This window comes from Paramormyrops kingsleyae, chromosome 21 (genome assembly GCF_048594095.1).
Source record: "Paramormyrops kingsleyae isolate MSU_618 chromosome 21, PKINGS_0.4, whole genome shotgun sequence".
Taxonomy (NCBI): Eukaryota; Metazoa; Chordata; class Actinopteri; order Osteoglossiformes; family Mormyridae; genus Paramormyrops; species Paramormyrops kingsleyae.
This window is the reverse complement of record NC_132817.1, coordinates 21580336-21595721: the sequence shown is the minus strand read 5'-3', so window position 1 is coordinate 21595721 and position 15386 is coordinate 21580336. Positions and strand designations below refer to the sequence as shown.

General features: G+C 46.5%; 1 protein-coding gene across 2 annotated transcripts in view; it reads right to left on the bottom strand.

The window, feature by feature from the left end:
• LOC111841038 (cyclic AMP-dependent transcription factor ATF-6 alpha) overlaps nt 1-15156 on the bottom strand; it is a 29043-nt gene extending 13887 nt beyond the window's left edge. The window contains exons 1-11 of one of the 2 annotated variants that reach the window (XM_023806488.2): nt 14842-15156; nt 14350-14405; nt 13611-13698; nt 12090-12187; nt 11808-11928; nt 11159-11353; nt 7550-7740; nt 3946-4128; nt 3140-3231; nt 1990-2115; nt 446-553 (exon numbers count right to left, since the gene is read on the bottom strand). In XM_023806488.2, the coding sequence (XP_023662256.1) occupies nt 446-553; nt 1990-2115; nt 3140-3231; nt 3946-4128; nt 7550-7740; nt 11159-11353; nt 11808-11928; nt 12090-12187; nt 13611-13698; nt 14350-14405; nt 14842-14950 (1367 nt within the window). In that variant the 5' untranslated portion in view covers nt 14951-15156. Of the gene's footprint in view, nt 1-445; nt 554-1989; nt 2116-3139; nt 3232-3945; nt 4129-7549; nt 7741-11158; nt 11354-11807; nt 11932-12089; nt 12188-13610; nt 13699-14349; nt 14406-14841 lie in introns of both variants that reach the window. The other variant, XM_023806487.2, reaches the window with a different exon arrangement.
• Between the last annotated feature and the right edge of the window lie 230 nt (nt 15157-15386).

Below are 15386 nucleotides of genomic sequence, written 5' to 3'. Positions count from 1 at the left end.
CTTCACATACTGCTCGACTAAGCATTACAATGGCAAAGACGCCTGAGCAAAGCGATTTCAAATGTGGCGTGATTGTTTGATTCAGAAACAGCCACCTTCTTGGGATTTTCACACGCAGTGTGAAACGGCACAATAAACAAAGAAACACCCAGCCTGGGGAACTCCGACTGCCGCAAACACCTTGTTAATGAGGAAGATTAGAAGAGCATGGCCAGACTCATTACAGCTAACTGGAGAAACAGTAGCTCAGTACAACAGTGGTGGGTAGCAAGGCTCTGGGGGCATAAGTAAGGCCTACCTGGTATTTGCTAGATGTTCCTAATAAAGTGAGAGTAGGTAGCTAACTGGTTCCCAGAATATTTTATTTGTAGTTAATATGCCAATAGCTTGCATATGGATAACATCACTCCCCAGATATGCAGAGGAGAACCCAAACACTATTAACCTGATAGACTTTGTCCTGTTGATGGTTGGCTGGCAAGGTGGGGGAGGCTCGAACTGAAGAGAGTCTTTCTTCACCACCATCAGTGCCTTCTCCTTGGAGTCCTCCGACCTGGTAAGAGAAGATGCATGCTACTCACCTCCCCAACAGTCACATGTGCCTGACACGGACGGAACACATGGACATGGAACTCCTTAGCAGCAAGGATAAGGATGGGCTACTATCAATGCACCACAGAAGAGGACCCCAGGAGGGCCATCACCAGGTCCCACCTGGACCCACTGCTGCCAGGCATTAAGGAGCAGGCAGCGCCGTCGCCATTTTGGCCAACTTCACCGTTTTCACAAGTCACACACTATGAGTCTAACATCTGCGGAGCTCTGAATCAATCCCAGGAGGCATGACAGACCATCCGTAATGAAAGCCAGGTCCCATTTATTTGGAGAGCCAGATTTCGTCATGGAGGCAATCAGACTAACACCGCGGGTAGTTTCCCATGTGTGAGCAGCAAAAGCAAACAAGAAACATACGTGAGGTCGGGAATCGAGCTAGAGAGGCAGCAGCAAGTCCCAGGAAGCACATGACAGATATTACCTGGAGAAAGTCAACACTGAGTAAGGGAGAGACACTGATGTACAGCGAGAGATTACACCAGGTGTCCAAGTTCACAGCCTCAAATGACAGTAAAGTAACTGGGAAACATACCAAGAAAAGTTAACAGAAAAATTCTGGACTGCAAAATTCTATATAAAGCTCAACAGATGTGCTAAATTTTTGCACGGACTAACAAAATTATGGAGGCTTCCTTATTCAACGATAATATTACAATAAATATGAGCAGGACTACTAGGTGAAACTCTACCATATTGGTCGATATTGGCCAATGAGCATTCAGTCAATGAACCCCTGGTACTAAAACATTTGATCAGAGGCTCTATATTGGTTCCATTAATAAAGGCCACTGAGTCCGAGGTAAGTAACAGGGTCAACCACACAAGATATCATCAAGGATGGCGAGGATAGAGCAGACCTTCTAAACTCAGATTTCCTGTTTTTGCTTCACTTTATAAGGAAAATCCAGCCTCACGCCGGCCACTGAGGATGCTTCTGAGAGTGAGAATGCTCAGTTGGCTGTTAAACCCCCAGACACACAATGACCATCATTAAAATTCCTATACAATAAGAACATTTGATCAGATTTCCTGAGCAGTTTGGACTAAGTTCAGAAAGAGCTCTATGAGGCTCAACTGCCAAAATCTAGAGGAACAGTCTTAACTCACAGCATAAATCACCCCCACTAAAGCAAACTAAACTTAAAAAGCTTTGGGTAATTAAAGTTTCACATCAAAGTCTGGTCAGCATGGAGGTGAAATACACACACCTGGCAAAAACGTCACTCAAGCGCTGCTGAGAATTGAAGAGGGGATTTTAAGGAGCATGAGTAAGGATGGGTAAACAGGATACTCAGGCAGGCCACGGAAATAAGCTCAACAGAATTCCACAATTTCTCAGAGTCAAATGGCTTTCAGTCACATAGTCCTGGATACCTGTCAGAAGGCTTCTGCATTTGGGGGGCCGTGTTCCCCTGATTGCTACCGGAGAATTCCAGCAAATGTCTGCCACTGTGCATGGTCCCAACTGGCAGGTTGGAGTTGGGGTCCCGATCAAACAGACTGCGAAAGAAGAATGGAGATACTTGGTTTCACAACATGCCACCCAACAAGTAACAGTGCCTCTAACATGCACAATGAATGCTCTCGTTCATATCAGCATGTTTTGTTCTACAGTGTCCCACTAATGTGCATGTATATCCTCATTAAAGTCTAGGAAAAACAGCCTAGATTTACCTTTGGCGCTACCAAATTCGCACGTGAAACGATTACAGACTTGCTGAAATATGAAATACGAGAACAGGTCTCTGGGAAAATCTCAAACATGGCAGCGATTAACTTTAGAGTTTAAAAATAAATCGGAAGATAACAGTAAGGAGATGTACCCTGCAGCACATTGAAAGACATTTAAAAAACGTCCCAGACACATCACAGTTTTTTTCAACAAAAACTCAATGCCCTTTTAAAGGATGTGCGCAGAATGCACTCCATCTATAAATAAAATTCACACACTCCAACAGGCCTGTCTCACATTCCTGCTTCCTCGGGACCTGAGACGATGGAATGCTTCAAAGGCCCCAGCCGTCATTCCCACTTTCCGATCCCTTGGCAAAGCCGGCCCCCTTTTCCATGCAACCAGAGACTCAGAAAAAGGCTCTTCTTATTGCAAATCTCAGTGCCATTACTAATTGCCCTGCTGCTACAGTGAGAATACAGCTATTTCAACTAAGGAAAACAGCAGACACATTGTTTATTCATATAAAGTAAGTATCTTCCTTTGCAATTACAGTTTAATCTGAGTACTTTTGAGCAGAGACCCCACTTGATATTAGTGGTTCTCTCTGCTGGAGAGATATTTGGAAATGCCAAACCCCAGACCACCCTCCACAGCAACCTACTTCAATTTTAGGAGTAAACAGTATGTAGGCCTGCAACACATAATTCAGAAAACACTACCTGATTGGCTGGCATGTGTCAAGTGATCTTGGTCAGATATTTCATTGGCTACACCCTGGGATCCCAGCTTGCATATTTCACACACAGACCTAGTATTCAGCAAGACCAACCTCAAAGGTGTAATGCTTACCTCAGAGAGCCAGCATTCAGCATGACAAACATCAAGACCACCATGAGGCACACAGCCCGTCTTTTGGGGGCTGTGACTTTCAAAACGTTGTTCTGAGAAAAAAAATAAAACATTTTCACCCATTTTTGACATTTTATCAAAGGCTGTAATGCAGAAAGACCTACTTGTTACAGTTAGTTTACTTATGCAAATGCTTAACACTTATGTCTTAATTGTGTCTCATTAAACTGGTTGTACACACAGTACTGTTCAACCGCTATCTGTGGACAAGTTGCTACAGTGTTCATAAATGTGTAATTACCAACCGGTATTGCTAATAATGACTAACAGTGAACCGGTATTGCTAATAATGACTAACAGTGAACCGGTATTGCTAATAATGACTAACAGTGAACCGGTATTGCTAATAATGACTAACAGTGAACCGGTATTGCTAATAATGACTAACAGTGAACCGGTATTGCTAATAATGACTAACAGTGAACCGGTATTGCTAATAATGACTAACAGTGAACCGGTATTGCTAATAATGACTAACAGTGAACCGGTATTGCTAATAATGACTAACAGTGAACCGGTATTGCTAATAATGACTAACAGTGAACCGGTATTGCTAATAATGACTAACAGTGAACCGGTATTGCTAAATGGCTTTCTGACATGTTGTACTAGACTGCAGTTAAGTCAGGCGGGATGTGATTCCCAGCTCCGACTTCCAACCTCTGAGATAAGTGGAACGCAGCATTAGCATGCTGAGAACATAGGATTCACAGGTAATGCCATACTGAGAGTAAGGGCACCCCCACCTCAGCCGCCAGGCTGTCCAGCTGCTTCTTCAGGGTGCCGTTTTCCATCTTAAGCTGCTGGTTTTCAAACAGCGCCACCTTCAGCCTGGCCTCCAGGGTGAGCAGGTACTCCTTCTTCTTCTTCCGCGACAACGATGCCGACTCGCGGTTCTTCATCATCCGCTGCTGTCTCCTGGAGATGCTCTGAATCGAATGGCACCCCAGTTAATGTGACAATGACACTGTGCTGCATGCAGTTTGATTGGCTACAGCTGCCTGCAGAAAACTTCTCTTTCAATGGGCAGAGGCGGACATTTCAGGTCCAGAAAGTAAAATCCAAACCAGGATTTTGTTTCAACGAACCAGTTGAGTTTAAAGAGTCACAGTTACAGAGCACTCAACTGATTAGTTGAAACAAAATCTTGGTCTGGATTTTTACTTTCAGGATCGGATTGGGAAAAGCTGCATTGGCGGGATCCTCTTCAACAAGTCAATCAATCGAGCCAGTAAAATGCTTTAGAAATGCATAAAGCTCATTGGGGCAGAGGTAGGTACCTGGGAGGCCCTAGGATGACATCAGCATGGACACTAGGGTGCTGCCTATTTTACTAACCATTCTATTTTTTCCACTAGGGGGGCGGGGCCTGATGTTTGCCTAGGAGAACCTATGCATTAATCTGGCCCTGAAGCTCATGAGTTATTTTGATTTTACCAGCTAAGCATAACATGTTTCCTTCAGTTGTTTGGGCTAAGAATAAAAGCACAGGTGGCACTGGGAGCCATAAGAAGAACCTGTCCCATAGCAGGTGCCAGAACCCGCGGCGTTACAGGATGGCGTGATGGAATCTTATAATCACCTCCCCCTCTTTAGAAACCCCCGTGTGTCCACGGTCCCTGCCAGTCCAGATGGGCCTCAATGACGGGTCCTGCAGCCAGCGGTGGAAAAACTGACTTGCCCCACACCGGCAAAAAGGGGGCTTGCATAGCTTCCATTACGCTCGAAACACCTCGTGCTAAACAACTGAAAACGCTGCGCTCCGCATTCAGCCCCACGTTCCATCAAAGTTTCCAAGGAGGAATTATGTAACTACGATGGTACAGCAGTTTTAAGGCAAATAAACTTAAATGACATTGTTCAGAATTGAAGGCAGAAATAAGCCAAAAAAATCATATTACTAATTTTAAAAAAGCAGCTTCTTCAAATGAATTCAAGTTACATCATTCTTATTCACCTACAGAGTGTATGACACATTCAGCATGACTTGTTAGTGATGGACTAACACCTTTAGGTGTGACATCAATATTACTAAACAGTAACTGAAAAGACATATACACTCTAAAAGCATAATAACTTGAGAGAAATATTGAGATAACTTATGTTCAATGGAATCCAAATTCCTTGTTATTTGTAGCCCAGGATGCCGTTCTGACACACTAAATAACTAAAGAAAGTCCATTAATTCCATTACTATAGCTGGAAGCAGGCGGCATCACGTCTAATCGCTCTGGCTCTGCAACAGAAACAACCTGGCATCTAAGCACGATGTTTTATTTAGTTTCCTAAGCAACCATTTAAACTCAGAAGAACTGCCTTAGCGAATTCCTGAAGAGAAACCTTTAGTTACAGAATCCGTTTTCCAAGATCGTAGCAGAAGGAGACCATGACACGAGCAGGTTAAATCTGCAATGGCCTGGCATCCCACCCAGGAGGTTCCCCTGCCTGGTGCCCGGTGCTGCGGGGGATAGACTACAGGCTCCCCCCCATGACGCTCTCAAGGATAAGATGTCAGAGGGACGAAGAATCATAGACTCCACTTGAGTGTCTCCATTTTACAAATGTCCAATTTGAAAAGGCTGCAGAATAGTTTGCAATCAATGTCATTAAAGGGTATCATGCTAATTTTTAGTCAAAATAGATTTATTCTAAATATGTTGAAAGGGTGCAATACATGCAATTATCAGATTATGTCATTTTTATAAATAGGATAAACTCTCCCATTTCCTCTGGACTTGGTGTACACCTCCACCAAGTAAATATTCGAAAAAATTAATTAAAAAGAAACAGCGGCATTGGGAAAAAGATCCAGAGAACAGAAATTAAATTTTTTCCAAAGTCTTTATGAAAGTCAAGAAAATACTCCTTGCAAAAACAGCCCAATAAAAAGAAAAGAACTGGGGCTCTCACTGAGAAAGCAGGGTGGTGTCAATAGGCATTCAGTCCGTAATTCAGCTACTTTCTTTTGTTTTCTTTTTCCACTGCTCTTGGCTTTAATATACCTTTTAAATTCTCACAGAACCAGTACTGCTTTTCAATCATTATTACAAGCACAATTAAACAGAATACCGAGCGGGGGGGAAGAGATAAAGTAAAATGTTCGATTGCTGGAGCAGAAACTGCCACGACACCTTGATGTTGTTCATGTGAGCCCGTCCTTCCCGACTGTTTTTCTAGCGACAGTCTAATTGCTTGAAAAACAGCTTCACCTCCAACTGCTTATTTATTTACTCAGTCGGCACACGGTACAGTACACTCCACGGCCACGACGGAGCTTTACGTGTTTACACAGGTGCCTACTGATTAACGTCCATCAGGTTAAGCATATGGGATGAAGGCAGAGCCATAGCAGAACCAGGGGAAGCCTTGCAGAACCAGAACCTTGTCCATTGCTGGGCATCAAGAAAATGGTCGGGTGTCGATACAGGCGTTGATTTATTATTCAGGTGACGTAATAACCCTTTAGGTGTGACATGGTCTTGTGATACACAACAAAGAAGCACTAACAGGGAAAGTAGCTTTGTAGGAAAGGCACTGGTCTGCCTCTGAGTTTTAACGAACAGTTACGAAAGCAAGGGTCACGCATGTCCTGAAAGTGCTGAGGTGTTTTAGGAGTCCGGCTGCCCTGGACGACAGCTCCTGCTTTTAAATCGGCTTCAGGAATCACAGCAAGCGTCAGACACATAGGGTCTGCCCATACGCCAACGTCAGACACGTAGGGTCTGCCCATACGCCAACGTCAGACACGTAGGGTCTGCCCATACGCCAACGTCAGACACGTAGGGTCTGCCCATACGCCAACGTCAGACACGTAGGGTCTGCCCATACGCCAACGTCAGACACGTAGGGTCTGCCCATACGCCAACGTCAGACATGTAGGGTCTGGTCATATGCCAACGTCAGACTCCTTCCGGATGGGAGACTGCGGTGAATTTCTTAACTTGGTATCATGAGTGCCAGTTATAGATGGCATCAAGCGGCTCACCGGACCCCCCCCACCCCAAGCACACATTACACTACTTTCCTTTAGCTTGCTTGCTTTGGTACCAAGGCGGGCGGGGGGGCTGTCTGGGCCTCCTATTGAGCTTGACTAAGAAACACCTCAGGGAGATTTTCCAGTCAGCTCAGTCCCCTGCCACATGCGGTTCTCAGGCTTTCTGTTCCATCCCCCCCCCAGCACACGGCAGAAACAGATGATCCCGAGTGCCCCACTCCGACCAAATCTACCTCGCATCCTCATTTAAATGCAGTCGCATACCACAGGCTGGAAGAGCTCTGACACACGCTCACATCATGAGAATATGCACACAAGCACGTGGACGATGGATCAAAGAGGTCGCCCATACTCACATCGGACCCGGCGTTGCTCGGGGGCGGGGTGGGGAAAGGCACGACTCCCACTGAGGGTCGGCCGCCATCCTGGGAGAGGGTTGTCACGGTAACCGGGTGTTCCCCAAGCTTGATGGCCGGCAGAGATGGGGGGACCTGGGGGGCCGGGAGGGGCAGCGGCATCGCCTGCGGAGCGAGTGTCATCGGGGCTCCTGCAGAAGTCATGACAGGAGTTAATCCACAGCCTACGCCTGTCTCTCCATGGCTGCACAGGACCTGAAGGACCGGACGCGCCATCCTGGGTCCCACAGCCTACGCCTGTCTCTGCATGGCTGCACAGGACCTGAAGGACCGGACGCGCCATCCTGGGTCCCACAGCCTACGCCTGTCTCTGCATGGCTGCACAGGACCTGAAGGACCGGACGCGCCATCCTGGGTCCCACAGCCTACGCCTGTCTCTCCATGGCTGCACAGGACCTGAAGGACCGGACGCGCCATCCTGGGTCCCACAGCCTACGCCTGTCTCTGCATGGCTGCACAGGACCTGAAGGACCGGACGCGCCATCCTGGGTCCCACAGCCTACGCCTGTCTCTCCATGGCTGCACAGGACCTGAAGGACCGGACGCGCCATCCTGGGTCCCACAGCCTACGCCTGTCTCTCCATGGCTGCACAGGACCTGAAGGACCGGACGCGCCATCCTGGGTCCCACAGCCTACGCCTGTCTCTCCATGGCTGCACAGGACCTGAAGGACCGGACGCGCCATCCTGGGTCCCACAGCCTACGCCTGTCTCTCCATGGCTGCACAGGACCTGAAGGACCGGACGCGCCATCCTGGGTCCCACAGCCTACGCCTGTCTCTCCATGGCTGCACAGGACCTGAAGGACCGGACGCGCCATCCTGGGTCCCACAGCCTACGCCTGTCTCTGCATGGCTGCACAGGACCTGAAGGACCGGACGCGCCATCCTGGGTCCCACAGCCTACGCCTGTCTCTCCATGGCTGCACAGGACCTGAAGGACCGGACGCGCCATCCTGGGTCCCACAGCCTACGCCTGTCTCTGCATGGCTGCACAGGACCTGAAGGACCGGACGCGCCATCCTGGGTCCCACAGCCTACGCCTGTCTCTGCATGGCTGCACAGGACCTGAAGGACCGGACGCGCCATCCTGGGTCCCACAGCCTACGCCTGTCTCTCCATGGCTGCACAGGACCTGAAGGACCGGACGCGCCATCCTGGGTCCCACAGCCTACGCCTGTCTCTGCATGGCTGCACAGGACCTGAAGGACCGGACGCGCCATCCTGGGTCCCACAGCCTACGCCTGTCTCTGCATGGCTGCACAGGACCTGAAGGACCGGACGCGCCATCCTGGGTCCCACAGCCTACGCCTGTCTCTGCATGGCTGCACAGGACCTGAAGGACCGGACGCGCCATCCTGGGTCCCACAGCCTACGCCTGTCTCTGCATGGCTGCACAGGACCTGAAGGACCGGACGCGCCATCCTGGGTCCCACAGCCTACGCCTGTCTCTCCATGGCTGCACAGGACCTGAAGGACCGGACGCGCCATCCTGGGTCCCACAGCAGGGCTGTCACTAAGACACTACGGTGCAGATCTCCACACAGCACCACCTGATAACAGTCAGCATGAGGCAGGCTTATTCGCACACGGCACTGTGACGTCGAAAGGACCAGGCTGTATGTGGGACGCAATTCACTCACCTGGCTGTTTCCCGTAACTCGTCTGCCTTGTGTATATCTCACAAAGAGCCTCTACCCAAAACAACTCAGCAAAACACATATTTCCTACGCTACCTGGACAAGCAGAAACGTGATGAAGTCGATATATTGCCAAAAATCATTACCGGCTTTCTGATTCGAGTGATGCTGAGAGCAGCGCAAACATTTAAAAGTGCCATTAAATGTCAGGGTGGTGTGTGGCTCTGTGGATTAGGACATGCACCCATGATCAGAAGGTCATAAGTTCAAATCCTGTGGTCGAGAGCATGATGTCATTGGTGGGCCCTTGAGAAAGTCTGTTAAAGCCAAATTGCTTGAGGCACAAGTCGCCGCCAACTTACACCCTGGTCATGCAGCACGATTCCCATTCTTTACGGTGACCCCAAGCGTAACTGGCGGAAGTCAAACAGACACCACAAATCCCTAAAACTAAGAACAAATTGTATGTGTGTGTGTGAGAGAGTGGGTAGCCGTCTTTGGGGTTAAATTTTGCTGATACTCCCATAAAATGCAGGCTATTTTGGGGGAAAATTACTATGTCTCCAGAAAGTCTTTAAAAATGGTCCTTTTTAGGAAGCATGTGGCTACTCGTGTGGAAAATAAACAAAAAAGCAGAACGTGGGTCAGCTGTCAAGGGTCAAAGGTCATTATCACCACAACAAAACGGCCACCCACCTGCTCAGCCTCCTTGCTGGGATCAAGTCTACACACTGACTTTAGGGAGTGCTTTAGGGAGTGCTCTAAGGAGTGCTTTAGGGAGTGCTCTAGGGAGTGCTTTTTTGCCTTGTCATACCACTCACCTAATACCCCAAGCTGCAGTAACTGGCCCATACAGCTCGTTGAGACCACCACCTGCAATGGACACCATGAACATAGGAAGACTGACACTTTTAGCCAAGATGTGCGTCGCCATCTTCCCTTTCACCTTAATGGGTCCACAGTGAGTAAAACCAGCGCCGGCCCTCCCTACACGCAGAACAGGCGCTGTGTGTAGGGCCCCACGATCCATGGGGGGGTCCGATTTCCGCAAGGGGACGCATTCTCTGCAAATGCGCAAAGGATGCGCATGGCTGCCGCGAGGCGCGCGTACAGCACCTTGTCAGCCCAAGGCAGGAGAGGGAAAAAAATGATTGACAACACGCAGCATCTGACCAATCAGCGGTCAAATGCACAGACAGGCAGTTGGATCCATGCAGGTGATTTCGTGATACAGTCATTTTGTAATGGGGGAAGGGGGGGGGCTCAAAATGAAATTCTGCTTAGGGCCCCAATTTGGCCAGGGGCGGCCTTGAGTAAAACCATCGTCCACAAAGTCACACATCCAGATGGGGCAAGTTTCAGCCAGACACCAGCTGATCTAAAGTCTGGGAGGCTGCATCTGCGCCATCTCACTGGAGACGATTCAGCAGAAAGGTTGAACGTCTGCGGCACATTCTCGTAAAATCTGATTCACAGGGACTGGGACGGCGAGCATGGCCGAGAAACACACTTAAAAAGCAGAGAGATGGTGGCTTTACTTCTCCAAAGCATACGATGCCACTGTATAAGAGCTCCCTACAGCAGCCATGAGTGGCAACCCAGTAAGATACAGTCCATCTTTACCAGGTATCATGCAAAGTCCCTGCACTTTGTCTTACAGTAAAAGGTAATTCACACACAGGTACTCTGCCATGACACCTTTCTGGAGAATGGAATTTAGACACTTCTGCGATAAGAACAAAGTTAAAACTGTTTTCTGATCAACTATATACTGATGTTTAAAAAAAAAAAAAAAAAAATGTAAAGTCACAGCTACTTTGAAATGCAGAGCTTTGGCACCACCTTCTGGACACCACATGTAAAAGCTTTCCAGACACAGGAATAAAATGGAGAGAAGTCATCAGCGCTCACCTTTGAGGGGGGCTGGCCGGATGGCCACGGGAGTGACCTGGTCCCTGGGGAGAACGGTCTGCACAGGCTGAATGATGATGGTCTTTGCCTGGAGGGGGGTGGCGTGTACGATGGGGAAGGCTACCACTGGTTTGGGCTGGATGGAGACCTTGGGGGCATGATGAATGGGTCGCTTTATGGGCTGTGAGGTTTTGGCTAGAAGTGATGGGGGGGGGCGATACAAACAAAGGTTTTAGGAGACAATTCACAATACAATAATTGTTACGGTATTACATAAAAAAAAACGGGTTGTCATATTCCAGGACTAAAAATGTCATTACACACATACAACCGTAAATGACAAAAAAAGTCTGCCTCCTGACTAAAGCAGGGGGTTGTTTCATATTAGGACCAATACGGTATATTATCCATCTAGCTGTAATGCATAATTTCTGAGAAGCTGCCCAAGCAAAGGTCGATCATATTTTCACCCAGAAAATAATACAATAATGCACAAATGGAGTTTTTCCATTTTCTTATATATGCCCCCTAACCCAGAATCACACAACACTGCAGCCCACACAAAAATCTTAGGTGACCAAAGGCCAACTGGATCGTGCCAGTTTAGGCACATTTCTGCGTGGCTGTCACTGATGGACTTGCTCCTCACCTCGGGAGGCTTGGTTGCTCCGCCGCTGCGTCTTCCTGTCCTGGACGACATCAGAAAATGAGCTGGTCTCAGAGCTGATGGAAGCAGGAGATGCCTGAGACTGCGGAGACAAGGGTTCCACCTGCTGGGGAAAGAATTACATTACAGGATACCATGGCAACAGCCTAATCAAGTAATATTTACATACCAGTGAAACGACATCACAAATATAGCACATCTCTGAAACTGTGGCCTGGACTAAAAGCACAAGGAAGCAGGGAGAAATTAATGTGCCGTTCTTACGAGCAGGTCTAAAGGCGAGAGAGCTTCCACAGAGCCGGGTGATGTGACTGAACTGGTGGCATGGTGTGGGGAGAGGGACCCCGAAGACACCTCCGTATCTGCGGCGAGACGATCGGGGGACAGGGTTACATACAATACTGTGCAGTCAATGTTTAAAGCTAACTATCTGGGCAGTGAGCTGATGAAACGGTAAGAAAATTTAATATCACAACTATCAGTATTAGCGTGGTATTACTAAAATGTGCTGAAAATATTCAAAAAGTACTAATACACGAAATGAAATAATTTCACCAAGTTTTATAATGAAAACCACAAATAAAATTAGCAGCACTAGCAGCCAACGTAAACATCTGAAAAGTGCATTAATATTTACAATCTCCTGAGTGCTGCCACCACCTCCGCCATTTTTGCACTGATAGAAAGCAAACCCACGTTGCACGTTGTGCCTGAGTATCTGCATGTGGGAGACTGTTGCTAACATTGGTTGATGTTGGACAGTATTTAATAGATTTACTATTTATCCTGAATTTTTCAAAACACGGTAATCAACCACGATTTTAAAGCTAATTAAAATTTGAAACAGTAATAATGACTGTCAAGAATTTTACCATGGTTTACCGTGAAACTGGTTCATCCCTAGCAGTAAGTGTATTTGCGCATTAATAGTACCACAATTTAAAAAAAAAATAACTAACTTATTTTGTTCTTTAAAACATTACTGATTTCTAGCTGGCTGGCGAGTTGAACAGTGCTTCAGTTCCCAAACCTACCATCAGCTCAATTAAATAATTAACTCATTAATTAACTCAATGATTAGCAAACAAAAAAACAAGTGTATTGGAGATGGTTGCTGCAAACACTGGGGTAATTTTAGGAACGTTGACACACTTTCATAGACAAAATGTCAGTTTTACACTTGCATAAAGATGATATTTTCTCTGATTCCCCTCAGATCAAACACTGGAAACTGGTGCACGACCGCCGATGCAAAGGGTTGGGTTAAGGGCACAAACATACCTGAATGCGCTTCATTCTGGTATTGGGGAAAAGTGGCTTTGAAACTCACAGCAACAATCATCACATGGCTGACATAAGAATCATTAAACTGACCAATAAGGTGAGACCTTTCGAGCCTCATTTGCCCCATGTTAAAAGGCTTGTTTGTGGTCAGTAAAGTCAGGATACAACTGTCGACAGGAATCATAACAAAAACATTACTTTCCATGTATCATGCTGTGTTTTAATGCAGGTTTCTGCTTACGTGGCACTATATAACCCAGTTCATGTACATCTGCTGGTAGGGTTTTTCTGATCGATACTGACACATAGCTATAAATAGACAGTTTGTGTGAACGAGTGATATATCTCAATCATCTGTGGGTGTGAGCGAGTCAGCAAGCGAGCTTCAGTTTCAGTGCCCTCAGAACATTTTTGGGCAAGTAAAACTCCTGTGAGTGCACAAAATAGGCCACAAACCCCATGAGAGTATCCAGACTGCTGGGGGGGGGGGGGGGGGTTTACCTGTGTAGGGGCTGCTGGCACCCCCACTGGTGTCTGGGCTCCATACTGGTAGATCGAGATCAAAATCCAGATCGAGAGCCCTGTCGGCCTGGGAATCAGACAGACCAGACACACTGCAATAAAATAAATGTGAACGGCACACTCACCAAGAACTAAAAATTCACATCAATTTTCATATTTTAATGTGTGCTTAAAAAAAAGAACTGTTAAAAGCCGCCATCTGGTAAAAATTAAAAACTGGCATGTCTACACTTCACATACTACATGAATGTGTGCGTGCATGTGCCCTGCAATGGACTGATGTCCCATCCAGAGTGCTTTCGAGTCTTGCGCCCTACGGCACCAGGAACAGACTCCAAGTTCACCCCACTCCCCATGACACTGACTAAGATAAGCAGTTAGAAGGCTGATAAATGGAAGCATGGATAAATACAGCCCTTAGTAAAATCAAAAGTAGATTAAAATATAGCTATGAATATGCACCTCACATTAAAGAATCATTTGCTAAAATAATGCATTTTCAACAAAGGATCGATATAATGGTCTCTGTAACCCGTGACCTTTATATGTTATTAAATTTTGTTTAAAAACTGTTCAAATACGAGCACGATGAGGATGGCTAGACATTTTACATTTAGAGCCCAGTATCTACTTCATTTTCTAATCTAATCACCTATTTTTGGAGAGAACGTCACAGCGCGATTACAGCGGATGACAGCGGAAAGGCCAGCTGACTTACCAGCAGCAAATCCTCGGCGCTCTCCGGCTCTCCCAGGTCATCAAACAGGCTCATGTCTGCGCCACGGACACAAAGCCCTTTAATGTTAATAATATATAACAACAGGGAGCAACACTCTGACTCTACTACTAACTAAACACACGAAATTCTAAAAGCACCATAAGAAGAAATATATAACGGTACAACTCAGAGTAGAGATGCGTGAGTGTTACTTTAATCTTCTAACGAGAATTTTGACATGTATTACATTAACATTTACATTAACTTTTGTTGAACTCCTTATACTGTATTTATCTGGTGTGTGTGGGGTTATATAGTAGAGCATTGCGCTTTTAGGTAGGTCGTGAATTTATTACAAAGTAGCTTTTAAATCTGTCATTTAAAAATTATAAACAGATTTAATAACGTATTCATTTTCTTTTCCGAGATTAGTAAAGCCGTGACACGGTTACCAGGCGCAGACTGTTGTTATGATGTAACGTTGGTACTCACCCCATTCGCCTTCCTGGTCGATACAAATATCGTCCATTTCATCAGCGTTCAACGACACCGGCTGATGATTTGTGTGATATTCTGAATCTAAGGTTAAACTGGTCTCCATGCCTTTTCGAAAACATTAGTCACGAACGTAAACTGAAATCAAATATATCCATTTTCATAATCTCAGATGAAGCGCATTTCTTCGTGTGACACTCGCGAGAATTCCGCTTTTCTGATAAATACACGTCATCTCCCAGATGCGCTGTACGGAGCGCATCGAAGGACAAACTAAGCCGACCGTCGAAGACCTTATGTTTAGGCTGTTAAATCCCTCGTAACATTAATTCCAAAAAACTCACCTATTTGCATTGCATCTAGTATCCCCTACTAATGCAATTTTCAGCCCTCCCCAAAAAAAAAACCAAGATATTCTGCCTACGACCCCTACACTACCTGGAGGATGGGCTACCCCTTTGAGTCCGGTTCCTCCCAATGTTTCTTCCTTCTAGAGAGTTTTTCCTAATGGTGTAAATATGCACTATGCAACTAAAATAGGA